At 42.3% G+C, this 14,284-nt stretch overlaps 1 protein-coding gene across 2 annotated transcripts in view; it reads right to left on the bottom strand.

Moving 5' to 3' along the window:
• Positions 1–14,284, bottom strand: part of LOC139444869 (5-aminolevulinate synthase-like) — a 46,783-nt gene that overhangs the window by 24,557 nt on the left and 7,942 nt on the right. Inside the window, exon 1 of one of the 2 annotated variants that reach the window (XM_071225862.1) lies at positions 3,071–3,128. The exons of the other annotated variant lie outside the window; for it this stretch is intronic. Within the exon in view, the coding sequence (XP_071081963.1) occupies positions 3,071–3,128 (58 nt within the window). Of the gene's footprint in view, positions 1–3,070; positions 3,129–14,284 lie in introns of those variants that run through there. 2 annotated transcript variants of the gene reach the window in all.

Here is a 14,284-nt window from a genome sequence, read left to right on the forward strand (position 1 = left end):
TTAAACGTTGACAAGTATTGTGTGCACCAGTGTAACTGTCAAGGCTCCCCAAGGTATACATTGAAACTTGGGCACATCTCACCCTGATGTAATAAGTTGTAATAAGTCATTAATGATGCAACACATTATCACCAAAATAGCAGGGAAAGCTGGCCTCCTATGGGAAAGCTGGCCCTTAAAAGTTTGCATTAAAAGTTTCTCTGAAAGTTCAGTCTAGGCCTGCAGTGTTTACTGTGGGAAAGGTTTCCAAAGGCTCAAGCATCAAGCATCAAGCATCAAGCATAAGGCCAATGTTTCCACATTTAAAAAATGAGCCTTGGCCAAAGTTTCCACTGGAAACGTGTGTCCAGGGGCTCTTGCGTCAAGGTTCGGAAAAGTTTCTTCAGGCATAGTTCAATCTAGGCCAAAGATTACTAAAGAATTCAGCCTTGGCCAAAGTTTACTCTGGGAAAGTTCCTCCTAAAGCACAAATTTCCCAGTGAAAAGTTGAACTTAGGCCAAAGTGTCCACAGGTAATGTTCAATAAAAGACAAAGATTACTCCGAAAACTTGGGCAAAGTTTACCCGGCTTGTTCTGGGCCAAAGTTTCCATGTGACAAGTTTCAGCCTAGGCCAAAGCCTATCTGAGTATATGTCTTTCAACATATGTGTATGTTATATATATCTTTGAGTCAGAGTCAGACCCCTATCACCAGACTGTAAATACCACCAGTACAATCTCTCTGTACACACAGAACATGTGTGTACTGAGTGTTGGAGCTGCCTGTGTGCGGTGACTGTGTGCGGTGACTGTCAATATCAGTCTACTCTACACACCCTCCTACATACCCATGACCAACTGTCATTGACAGTTGAAAGTAAATACATGTACAATAATTCTACAGTTGAAGTAATTATGATGGCCCGGTCACATAATAATGGGGGGTAACTAAAACTACTATAAGCCAAAATAAACAATTAAAAGACATCTTGCTACAATGTATTTTTTGTGTGGCAGATAATTTCTTTTTTCACTCCAGACTCAAATGGTCACTCACCTTCAATCCCATTGTTTTTCAAGGGTCACAGTGAGTGTTTATTTATATTTTCGTTAATTCAAGTTAAACTCTCATCACCTACATAGATCATAGATGGAATTTGTATTTCTGGCTTTTTGAAGGTGTGTCTTTTGGAATGTCAGTGTGCCAAAGAGAAGAATAATTTAATTTTCATAGGGACTGATAATTGATTTTATATATTGTGACAAAATATTAAATCAAAGCACGCTTATTTATTCAAGGCCCCAGGAGCTTACATTAACCATGCAATAAAGATTTTAACTGTGTCACTACTAGTCACTCAGTGTAGAGGTATGATTTGCATTAACTCCACCACTGATCAGTATTACTTAGATTTGTATGTGAGTTGAGGTGGGGTGGGGTGGGGTGGGGTGGGGTGGGGTGGGGTGGGGTGAGGTGAGTTGGGATGAGGTGAGGTGGAATGAGGTGAGGTGGGTTGGGGTGAGGTGGGTTGGGTTGGGTTTGGTTTGAGGTGAGGTGAGGTGAGGTGGGGTAAGATGAGGTGAGGTGAGGTGAGGTGAAATTCTCTCTAACAAAATTGTTCCGCTCATACAGCTACGTGTATGCAGATGTGTGTGTTTGCCTGCTTGTATTAGTCCGGACTAATGCCTGAGTTTTATAGTGCTAGCCTGGCTACACTGAGATACCAGCATGCAGCCACAGTTTTAACAAGAACACCCCACTCAACATGGATACCAGAGACAGTATACTGAGTCCGAGGTGACCAGTTCTTGTTTTATCCTGTTACTGCCAAGCACCAGGCAGGGTAACAACAAGTACCATCTTTTAAAGTCTTTTGGTGTGACCAAGACAGGAGTAAACTACCGACATTGAGCTCTCCTGACAGATTAAGGACAAGTATAACAATGATAAAGGCGGTTCCGGAGAAGGAGGACAAATCGTGTGAACCCTGGAATGAGGAGACGATGATGACCTATGATACTGCAGGGTGTTTTGGTGTTAGATTTGCAAACCACAATAACATCTCAACACTTTAATTGAAATAAACATTTTCAAACCAGTGTTTGTCACAAAACCCTACCTAACCAAACTAAATATGTCAGTTTTACTGCAAGTACAAATGATTTATTACACAGTCATCTAGCATTGATTTCAACTCTTTGTGAAAGCTACACAAAATCTATTCACTAGCATAACATGTTATACATTCAAAATGATGAGAACACTTAGGTTTTCAATGAACAGAAATCAAATATATTGAAAAAATCATAAAAGATTCTTTTATATGACTAAAAAAAATTATGAATTGAATAAAAAAAACAAAACAATGCAGAGTATATTTCGGCTACTCATTTGCTCCTTAAAAATATCAGCTTGATCTACATCAATATTGTTTTCCCGCATCTCGGGTCTACAGGACACAAAGTGTGGTCGACCTCAACACAGGATCTACAGCTGATCAGCGAAGCAGAAACGTTGAGTTGGAAACACCCAACTGGCCGATTACACGTCAACTGTACATTCCCACATATGTGGCAAGTTTTCTCCCAGCTAGCATATCTTTTTGAGTGAAACAAACTAATATCTCATATTCTCTGAATGTACTTCAAATAAGTCAACTATTATTTAAATATTTTCATTTTAATTGTGCAGCTGAAAACACATCGTTAGGATAAACAAGACAAGTGGAAACAATTGACAAGTCATCATATTTAAAAATCAACCTAATGTCAGTTGGATTTATGTTAATAATAATAGGCATAAGATTGGCAATTAAATAATGGTTTTAACTGAGCTTGTTTATCGTGCCTCATCAGCTTTACAAAATGATGCTATGCAATTTCTGCCAGTAAAGACCATGAAATTCTGACTAACAGCTTGTCCAACTAATTCATCACTGACTCAGGCCTCATAAAAATGTGGAAATCATGAGAAAAGAATCTACAGATCTAGAAATAAATTTTGTTTTACCCATAAAGAGGAAAAAAGTAAAGTAATATATGACACTGACTTGACAAATACCTGGCATGAAATGAATGATAATGGCTTACCTGGATATAAACAGGAACGATGGAGCCTGGAAAGTGGGTAAGGGAATGTGTAACACATCCCTTATATGTAGACAGCCTTGTCAATCACCTACCTGTTCAGCCAATCACACAGCTGTAAAGTATCTAAGCTCCAACCTCACTGGTGTCACATTAGCAACAGTGTTAAGGCAGAAACAGGTGAAATAATGAGCTTGGGGGATGATGCTTGGGAGGGGGTAGGGGAGTAACTTGTCTCTGGACCAACCAACATTCATGGTTGAGGGATAGTATCTTGCCATTCATCATTTCATGTTTTTAATAGTTGTATCAAATTGTTTGAGGGAACGTCATATTTGGGGAAAGGGGTACTGATTTGGGTAGGGTGGGGACTGGGATAGGGGTACTGATTTGGGTAGGGTGGGGCCTAGGGTAGGGTGGGGACTGGGGTAGGGTGGAGACTGGGGTGGGGTGGAGACTGGGGTAGGGTGGGGACTGGGGAAGGGTGGAAACTGGGGTAGGGTGAAGACTGGGGTAGGGTGGAGACTGGGGTAGGGTGTGGACTGGGATAGGGTGGAGACTGGGGTAGGGTGTGGACTGGGATAGGGTGGAGACTGGGGTAGGGTGGGGACTGGGGTAGGTGTGGAGACTAGGGTAGGGTGGAGACTAGGGTACGGTGGAGACTGGGGTAGGGTGGAGACTGGGGTAGGGTGGAGACTAGGGTAGGGTGGAGACTGGGGTAGGGTGGAGACTGGGGTAGGGTGGAGACAGGGGTAGGGGGGGACTGGGGTAGGTGTGGAGACTAGGGTAGGGTGGAGACTGGGGTAGGGTGGAGACTGGGGTAGGGTGTGGACTGGGATAGGGTGGAGACTGGGGTAGGGTGTGGACTGGGATAGGGTGGAGACTGGGGTAGGGTGGAGACTGGGGTGGGGTGGAGACTGGGGTAGGGTGGAGACGGGTAGGGTGGAGACTGGGGTAGGTGTGGAGACTAGGGTAGGGTGGAGACTGGGGTAGGGTGGAGACTAGGGTAGGGTGGAGACTGGGGTAGGGTGGAGACTGGGGTAGGGTGGAGACTGGGGTAGGGTGGGGACTGGGGAAGGGTGGAAACTGGGGTAGGGTAGAGACTAGGGTAGGGTGGAGACTGGGGTAGGGTGGAGACTAGGGTAGGGTGGAGACTAGGGTAGGGTGGAGACTGGGGTAGGGTGGGGACTGGGGTAGGTGTGGAGACTAGGGTAGGGTGGAGACTAGGGTAGGGTGGAGACTGGGGTAGGGTGGAGACTGGGGTAGGTGTGGAGACTGGGGTAGGGTGGAGACTAGGGTAGGGTGGAGACTAGGGTAGGGTGGAGACTGGGGTAGGGTGGAGACTGGGGTAGGGTGGAGACTGGGGTAGGGTGGAGACTGGGGAAGGTGTGGAGACTGGGGTAGGGTGGAGACTAGGGTAGGGTGGAGACTGGGGTAGGGTGGAGACTGGGGTAGGGTGGAGACTAGGGTAGGGTGGAGACTGGGGTAGGGTGGAGACTGGGGTAGGGTGGAGACTAGGGTAGGGTGGAGACTAGGTTGGAGTGGAGACTGGGGTAGGGAGACTGGGGTAGGATGGAGACTGGGGTAGAGTGGAGACTGGGGAAGGGGGAACTCTGGGGTAGGTGTGGAGACTGGGGTAGGGTGGAGACTGGGGTAGGGTGGAGACTGGGGTAGGGTGGAGACTGGGGTAGGTGTGGAGACTAGGGTAGGGTGGAGACTAGGGTAGGGTGGAGACTGGGGTAGGGTGGAGACTAGGTTGGAGTGGAGACTGGGGTAGGGAGACTGGGGTAGGATGGAGACTGGGGTAGAGTGGAGACTGGGAAAGGGGGGGGACTGGGGAAGGTGTGGAGACTGGGGTAGGGTGGAGACTGGGGTAGGGTGGAGACTGGGAAAGGGGGGGGACTGGGGTAGGGTGGAGACTGGGGTAGGGTGGAGACTGGGGTAGGGTGGAGACTGGGAAAGGGGGGGGACTGGGGTAGGGTGGAGACTGGGGTAGGGTGGAGACTGGGGTAGGGTGGAGACTGGGGTAGGGGGGGGACTGGGGTAGGGTGGAGACTGGGGTAGGGTGGAGACTGGGGTAGGGTGGAGACTGGGAAAGGGGGGGGACTGGGGTAGGGTGGAGACTGGGGTAGGGTGGAGACTGGGGTAGGGGGGGGACTGGGGTAGGGTGGAGACTGGGGTAGGGTGGAGACTGGGAAAGGGGGGGGACTGGGGTAGGGGTGGAGACTGGGGTAGGGTGGAGACTGGGGTAGGGTGGAGACTAGGGTAGGGTGGAGACTGGGGTAGGGGTGGAGACTAGGGTAGGGTGGAGACTGGGGAAGGTGTGGAGACTGGGAAAGGGGGGGGACTGGGGTAGGGGTGGAGACTGGGGAAGGTGTGGAGACTGGGGTAGGGGTGGAGACTGGGGAAGGTGTGGAGACTTGGGTAGGGGTGGAGACTGGGGTAGGGTGGAGACTGGGGTAGGGGTGGAGACTCGGGTAGAGTGGGGACTGGGGTAAGGAGGCTACCACACTATACCTATCACTTGAATAAGAAATTGTCCTTGGACAACTGAAATGAAAGCTCCACATCTCCACGTTGACTGATCACCTGCAACAAGTCTTTAACAAGCATTTTACAGATGCTTCCTTCATGAACTTCCGCTGTGCTTTTTACCCTAACACTGTACATAGTCAGCACTTTAACAAACTCACCTCTCATACTTTACACTGTCAATCAAGTGTAAGTTCAAACATTCTTGACACTTCTAAATCGAAAAATATATATAGACAATAACTGACACTAAAATGTGAAAATTAATGCCTGTTTTCAGTAGGTTCATGTGCTTATTTTTAAAGCTTATGACAGCTATTAATAATAACTAGCTAACAATAGAAGTGTTGTATATACCACAATAACCCTTAACACAAACCAGAGAACGGCAATTATAATCAAATTTATACACTTTGAATGGGCAACTAATGTCAGATTGTCCCTCATTTCATGAGCTTCTATCTAATGACGTATAAGAGCCAAGGTACAAGCACAAGCACATCATACCGTAGTCTATGTTGTTATAAATAAAATGCAAATGATTCCGTGGCATCTGATTGGTTGATCTCGCATCCGTTTGGGTTTCCATAAATAAAACAAATTGTAGGCCACACCCACTAACAGACAACTGTTTTCTGATTGGCTGATAATAGAATGGGTGGGGCTTGTGTTGCATTATTGCTCTGATTAATGTCACTGATTCCGTACTGTTGCCTACAGGTTTTATTGTGTTAATGATTAATTATGCAGTCTGATGTTATTATTGTTGATGTTTCTACCTCAAAAAAAGGAAGAAAAAAGGAAGTCAACTCCCGATTGTCTGTCCAGACATTTATGGAGCTTTGAAGGTAAAATCTGGAACCACTTGCACAAAGCGATCTTAGTGCTGCGACTATTGTGAGCCTGTGTTAAAGTATAGTAGTTACAATCATCTTAGTGCTAAGATCCCTTTGTGCAAGTGGGCCCTGGTGTGCACATTGTGTGCATCCTTGTAGCAGTCATTAATGCAAAGTGTGCACACCAGGTTTTATGTTTATTTAAGAAATAACCAATTTGTGGGAGTTGTTTGTCATACAATAAAAAACTGTGCCCCTTATGGTGTTTCATTGTACAATAAACAACTACAGTGAGTCGTATATTTCTTACATGAGATATCGACACTTTGTACATTATGTAAATGTTTGTCAACATCACAAGCCAGTTCAGCTGCATAGATAGATGCTCATGATGACAATCACTGGGTTGTCTGATCCAGACTTGATTATTTACAAACCACCGTCATATAGCTGAAATATTACTGAGTGCAGTGTTAAACAACAAACAAACATCCCATGCTGATTAATCATGAAAGTAATTATTTTTGGCTGTGGATTTATGCAATCGTGTGACATTGTTTCGCTTGGTTAAGTAGAATTCTGGTTAAGTCGGCACTTCTGGCTCAGTCCCTTCAATTGCTTCTTAATGAGTTTAATCAGTGAAAACATGATGTAAAACATCTCCAGAACAGTGAAGGCAAGGATAATCACTGCCAACCTGGGTGGATTAATGCAGTGCTCTGATAAAACCAACTCTGAGGTAATAACATCATGTGTGAACCTTCTCTCAATTTCTATAAAGAACGATACAAAAAAAATAAAGATGCAAGACTCTGTAGCTCACCTGAAATTATCTGGACAATAATTTTTAATGACAGTGAGTGAGTGAGTTGGGTTTAATGCCACTTTTAACAGTATTCCAGTTATATCATGGTGTGTCAGCTTAATGTCGGAGGAAAGCCCGAAGTGATACAGGTCTCAGATGTTTACCACTTCGGTGAAACCCACGAGCACGGGTATGGTGCTAACAAACCTAAAAACTTAATCGGGGCGAACCGGGATTCGAACCCACAATCATAGGTTTCTGGCGTGCCAAAGGGACGCAACTCTGCACAGCAAATCGGGGAGCCTGAGAAGACTGGCCCGCACGTGCCCCCGACAGTGAGTGAGTATTGTTTTATTTATTCATTCAATATAAAGGTGGGCAACATCTTACCATTATACTTAACATCATATAACCTTAAAGTCCCAACGTGAGTAGCCAAGTGGTTATACCATACAGTGGGTAGCCTGGTGGTTATACCATACAGTGGTTGCCTGGTGGTTATACCATACAGTGGTAGCCTGGTGGTTATACCATACAGTGGGTAGCCTGGTGGTTATACCATACAGTGGGTAGCCTGGTGGTTATACCATTCAGTGGGTAGCCTAGTGGTACACCATACAGTGGGTAGCCTGTTATACCATACAGTGGGTAGCCTAGTGGTACACCATACAGTGGGTAGCCTGTTATACCATACAGTGGGTAGCCTAGTGGTACACCATACAGTGGGTAGCCTGTTATACCATACAGTGGGTAGCCTAGTGGTACACCATACAGTGGGTAGCCTGTTATACCATACAGTGGGTAGCCTAGTGGTACACCATACAGTGGGTAGCCTGTTATACCATACAGTGGGTAGCCTAGTGGTACACCATACAGTGGGTAGCCTGTTATACCATACAGTGGTAGCCTGGTGGTTACACCATACAGTGGGTATCCTGTTATACCATACAGTGGGTAGCCTGGTGGTTATACCATACAGTGGGTAGCCTGTTATACCATACAAAATTAGATAATCTTTAACTCTATTGGCTGCATTTTGGGACTGTTTATGTTACATCTCATTTGTAACAAAGGTATAGGTAATTTATCTATTATAATTTTTTATGAATAAAATATATATACGTGTTTCACCAACACATCTTCGACTTTCATTCAAGAAACATCTATGATGATAAATCAAATATGAACATTAACAAAAACAAATCGATAACAGTTCTTTCATGTGTTTTTACATGTTCATTCGTAGTATGTGATGGCTTTTAATTTTTCATTTTCATATTTTAACATGAGTCAACCGATCATCATAATAAAAATAGTTATGACAGCGTGGATTGCTTACGTCACAAAGTATTACATTTTGTGAAACAGTAACTTTAATGGGCTCTCTGCTTGCCTCAGGGAAATACTTGTAAGTATAGCTACATGAAACTAGGTTCAGTATGTACAGTATGGGTCATTTTTAACACTTCCTCCCATGAAAAAGGAATTGATTGTTTTACAATGCACCCCTGATTTTAATTTCTTGCTCATTTTAGGATATTACAGTTCAGAATATCATATTAAACAGAAACAAGTTACTAGTAGACTTCTAATAGATTATTCGTTTGTCATGTGGTTGTCATGATGATCTAAAATAGCCTTTCAATCTTCATTGACAGTCTATATTAACAATGTGCATTGTGTCAACAAAGGGACATCACTCTCACAACTTCATAAACCATCTACCACTAAAGTCCTAAAGTGTGGAAAGATTCCCATTTTCAAGTTAGACCATAAAATCATATCCGACATCTAGAGTTTAGATTAATAATTTACTGCGTAGATGGTAAATTGAGGTCTACTTTTTCTTGGAAAAAAATTGTGCTTTTAGAGGGAGTAAGCAACTGCTTTTCTATGACAATGGTAGTTTCACCCCTGTCTGCCCCCAACTTTTTCTGGCAGGATTTATCATATATTACTGATCAGAACTGCACCAATTAAACCATCTCAACAACATTATTAAATTGACAATTTTCCATCAAATTAAAGCACCTAAAGACATCACCTAGTTTCACATATAACCTAATTTCATTGATGACATGCTTTAAGACATCTGAACCAGTTTTTGATCCTATGTTATAACAGGGCAAAATGGCAAAAAGAAGCCACATAGGTTTGACAGGGTCACAGCACATATGGTCATACTCCAGAAACCATCAACAGCGGTCCGTTCTACTCTCCAGCTGTCTGTGTCAAGTTCCACTTTATAGCCCTTATTCCAACTGTATGTACTTTGTACACATCCTTTCTGCACTGTGGCTTTACTGCCCATACCTCTCTCACGACCTGGTTCTTACCTCACAGGGTCTGTCATTGTTGTACATCTCACACAAGCTTCAAAAACATAACTTGCACACAGCCATTAGTCTCATATTTTAACTGGCAATAAAGTCAAATTTAGTCTTTGGGCATCATAAAGTTTAACACAGCTTGCAGGTTAAAGTATTTTGATGCATTTCGAATTTTCACCCTCATTTCCATTTTGATCATGACTAAGAATTCCTGTTTTTACTCCGAAACTACAGCTGTTATGAATTGAATGATAGGCATTTCTTTTAAGTTGACGTTTGACAACACAGACAATAAAATGATGGATAACAACATAATAATGCCGTAATCGCGACATTTCTTTATACATCCTTGTCATACAAAACTGAATAATGAGTGAGTGAGTTTGGTTTAAAGCCATTTTTGACAGTAATCCAGTTATATCACAGCATGTCAGCTTAATGTGGGAGGAAAGCCCGAAGTGATACAGGTCTCAGACGTTTACCACTTCGGTGCAGGTATGGTGCTGACAAACCTAGAAACATAATCGGGGCAAACCGGGATTCAAACCCACAATCATAGGTTTCTGGCGTGCCCAAGGGACGGAACTCTGCGGTGCCTTAGATGACTGGGCCACCCGTGTCCCCGTGACTGATCAGGGTAAACATGATCTCTGTTGAGCTTTCTATGTAACTTCGATGAGTTGCATTTGTCCCACTTGTATGCCTCCTCCCAAAACTGCCATAAAATTAGAAAGCCACATGATAAATGTCAACAGCACACCTCACTGCTTTTTGCACTTTTAAGGGAGTTGGATTTCTTCCATGCAGTGTGAAACATCAATTATGAAATGTACTTTCCTTTCTGGATTGGATTCAGAACATGCAGTAAGTGACAGTCTGTCAATGTCAACATTCAGTTTCATAAAAGCATGGTATGATCCCACTCCATCTATGGTCAAGAACATCACTCCTAAATTCCACATGGCAAGAGTGAGTATCAACAGCTTCAGGAAACATGCAGCAAGTTTCAGATGCACTGGCTGTCTGAACAGGAAAGTGAGCAAATTGGAAACGAAGACCTCCCATTCCTATGAACAGCATCTGAGCAGCGTTCGAAATACCTGCCTGCCCAACCGTCAGAGACGGGTTGATTTCAACTCGGGCTGTCAGATTTTCAAATCCTCCTGCCCGACGGTCGGGTTATATTTCATAGGTGAAAATATTCTAAATATTTCCCGATGATAAGCATTAATTCACATGTAAAGATGAATGATAAAATGTAACCAAAAAGAAACCCTGTTAGCTTTTCGACAACCTAACATTTAGCGATGCGCTTATGCTACAAGCCATCAGTTTTCATATTTGTAATTAAATTATCCTCAGAAACATATGATTATAGTGGGCAGGCAGGTTTTGGTCAGGGCTGGCATTTATTTCAGCTAGCCAGTCCTGAGGTCTGGCTGAAATTTTTGGGAGTTTCATACCCTGATCTGACATACATGAGTTACCAAATGCTTCTTCTTGGTTCCACTCTGGGTTGTTTTCATGTGTTCAGACTCTGGAAAATTTTCTACAAAGCCACCAAACTGTATGCTTGTGCCACTTCTAACCATTTGGATGTCTGACTGTATTGACATTTCATCAATCAGAATCCCACCAGTTCTTCCAGAATCAGGTATCTTTAACCTCTCTGCTTCATTGTGCATCCAGAGAAACACTTCATCAGACAACACTACCCCTTGTTCAATGGAGTTTTTGTAAAGAACAAGGAGTGATTGTGATGGAAGTAACAGCTGTCCATTATTTCTTTTATACTACTCAAAAGAAGTTAGGGATCACCCGATTCTTTTATATTGGTAATGTTAATCTGTCATGGCATGAGAGATTAACTATTGTAATATGGAAGAATCGGGTGATCCTTAACTTCTTTTGAGTAGTATATCTCGGTAACTGCACTGGTGCACTGTCCATAATATCAAGCAAGTTTACAGAACAGATTTTGGTCCAACAGTTATTTTGAGGATCCTTGTTGGAGGAGTTACACATTTGACTTCTGAATACATCAATCATTGTGTTTGATGCATTAGGTACAAGTATTAACTTCCTTAAGGCAGCTATCCTTGTCAAGAGAGGTGACTAACAGGATCGGGTGGTCAGGCTCGCTGACTTGGTCCATGCATGTCATCGTATCCCAATTGCTTGATCGATACTCATGATGTCAACACTGGATTGTCTGGTCCAGACTCCATTATTTACAGACCGCCGTCACATAGCTGGAATATTGCTGAGTGTGGCGTTAAACAACAAACAATTAAGCAATTATATCATGATATGACTTAATTTCTGTTAATTAAATTCATCATACAGTCAGTGGATATAATCATAAATTATCAGCAGTTGGAAAAGTTCAAAACAGAGTACAGGACTTGAAGTTTTTTACTTAGATCATTAAGATAGCAAATCTCTTGAAACGCATAAAACATGATACATAAGCATGAAAAGAAAGTAACAACTTACCAATTAACTGTTGACATCATGATTAGGAAATGAAGAGATATGTTTTTTCATGATTCAGGCCACATTTAGCAGACTACGGAGAAGGAACAAATTCCCATGCATATTTTATTTACAGCCAATCAGATTGCCATCTGTTTTCAGTGCGGGGATATGAAAGGCCAAGGTCGTCAATGGCACAGGCCCGATTGAGATGAATAAATGTAGATAAACAGAATATGCCATTATGGCTTTTAGATTTAGGTGTCTCGAAAAGATGATGGGTGGTCTGACAGGTGCCATCGATTCAGTGTCTTTGATGCGTGGGGTTTGTGTACATGATACAATAAACAAGAAATTCGGTAAGTTAGCAGTACAAATTCTAGCAGGGATTTTGGATCGGAATAAAAAAAGCATAACAGTTATAGCTTTCGAAGATGCTCTCTCCCAAAGCACGGCTTCTAATTTTGTCATCTATCTCTTATTCTGTAGCTAAATGTATTGTCTTGAAATGAGTGTAATTTTTTTAGGGTTATTTATAGTGAATATTGTTGAATTCATCCTGGAATGAACTTGGTGTGTCGACCTCTCGACATCCTTTCCCTTTAAAGGGTACTTTGACCCCGTTAGTAACCTATATATCTTGCAGCTAATTTTTGCCTTACAAGCTTTCTTCAGCAGCACTCACAATTAATGATGTAAATATATGCATTTGATGTCCTGGAATGAACTTAACGGCTTAGACATTGTTAAATATACAAGCGTTACACTTCATGACTGTCTTCATTCTGGCGCAGCAGGTCCTAGTCTTTGAGCTCTATATATACATAATGTTCATAACAAGCCCAATTCTTCCACTTTAAACTCTAGTTTCACTACACACTTACTGCTCCTAACTATTTCACGTCATCAGAGAGAAAATATTTAGGCCATAATAAATTAACCGCTATTTAATCATTATTTTTCCAAAACAAAAAAAAGGAGGGAGTGGGGTTTGATATTTTAAGTTGTCAATAAAGTTGTCAAGTTGAAGACTGACTTAAATAACAAAGATAATAAACACTGATTTCAACAGTACTGTTGGATATATCTGTGTCAAACCTATTTTTGTTTTCCCTGCCTTGACTCATACTTGTACATTTATGAATTTATCTTCAAACTTGTTGAAAATTTTCACAAGACTCATAGACTCTGGCATGGACAGGCATACCAGCCTTTAATGGTTTGCACACCCTATGGTACTTTCAAAGTAGGGAGCACCATCTTGACAACTCACAGCAAGCAGCTGATAGGCAGGCACACACCATAGGCAGGCACACACCATAGGCAGGCACACTCCATAGGCAGACACACACCATAGGCAGACACACACCATAGGCAGGCACACACCATAGGCAGGCACACACTAAGAGTCCCTTGTAGACCAGTTCACGCCATGTTGTAAATATGTAATGGCTGTGCAAATGGGGGGTTGTTTAGTCTGGAGTCGGGCAGGACGATAATCTACGAATGAATTTATTATGGCCTTATAGCGAACATTTTCAGTCATCTTGAGATGGTTCATCTCCTGGTCTTCTAATCTTACTAACTATGCAAAACAAACAGGAATTAGTTTTAGTTTCAAGCTCTGTAACTATTTAGGGATGTAGAAGAAACGTAGAGACAATGAAATCCATGTTAATTCTCATAACTTTAATCATATTTGCCAACTGCAGTTTTTAAAATTTTTTCAAAAAAATGCTTTTCATTCAACTGATTCAAACTATTTTCACTGAAAGAAAAAATGAAAAATAGTGCCCTGGCACTATAGCTCACCTGGATAGTAGGCAACAGTTAAGACCAAAGATAGAACTAAAGTTGCTATCACCATTCATATTCAAACATTTTCTGCATAAAGAAAAAACTAACACTAAAATCTAATGAACTGAACCAAAATACAATGTCATAAGGAGAGACATACGTGCCACATACGACATACGACCGGGTTCCGTCTTAGCGCAAACGGGCATACCTAAAACAATTGTCAACTTGTTGCGTAATGGTTCACACATATTTCCCCATATATCATATATATTTCAGATGCAATTTAAAGCACATCGGGACGTACGGAATTATACAGTATGATTTACAGTATACATTTAACTGTGTCTTGGATATATTTTTAGATGCAAGACATATGTAAAATCAAATATTATTTTTGAGGGATTCTTTTACGAAGAACTTGAAATCATACGCACATTCT

Source organism: Haliotis cracherodii, unplaced genomic scaffold (assembly GCF_022045235.1).
Source record: "Haliotis cracherodii isolate W230 unplaced genomic scaffold, xgHalCrac1.p SCAF_6, whole genome shotgun sequence".
Taxonomy (NCBI): Eukaryota; Metazoa; Mollusca; class Gastropoda; order Lepetellida; family Haliotidae; genus Haliotis; species Haliotis cracherodii.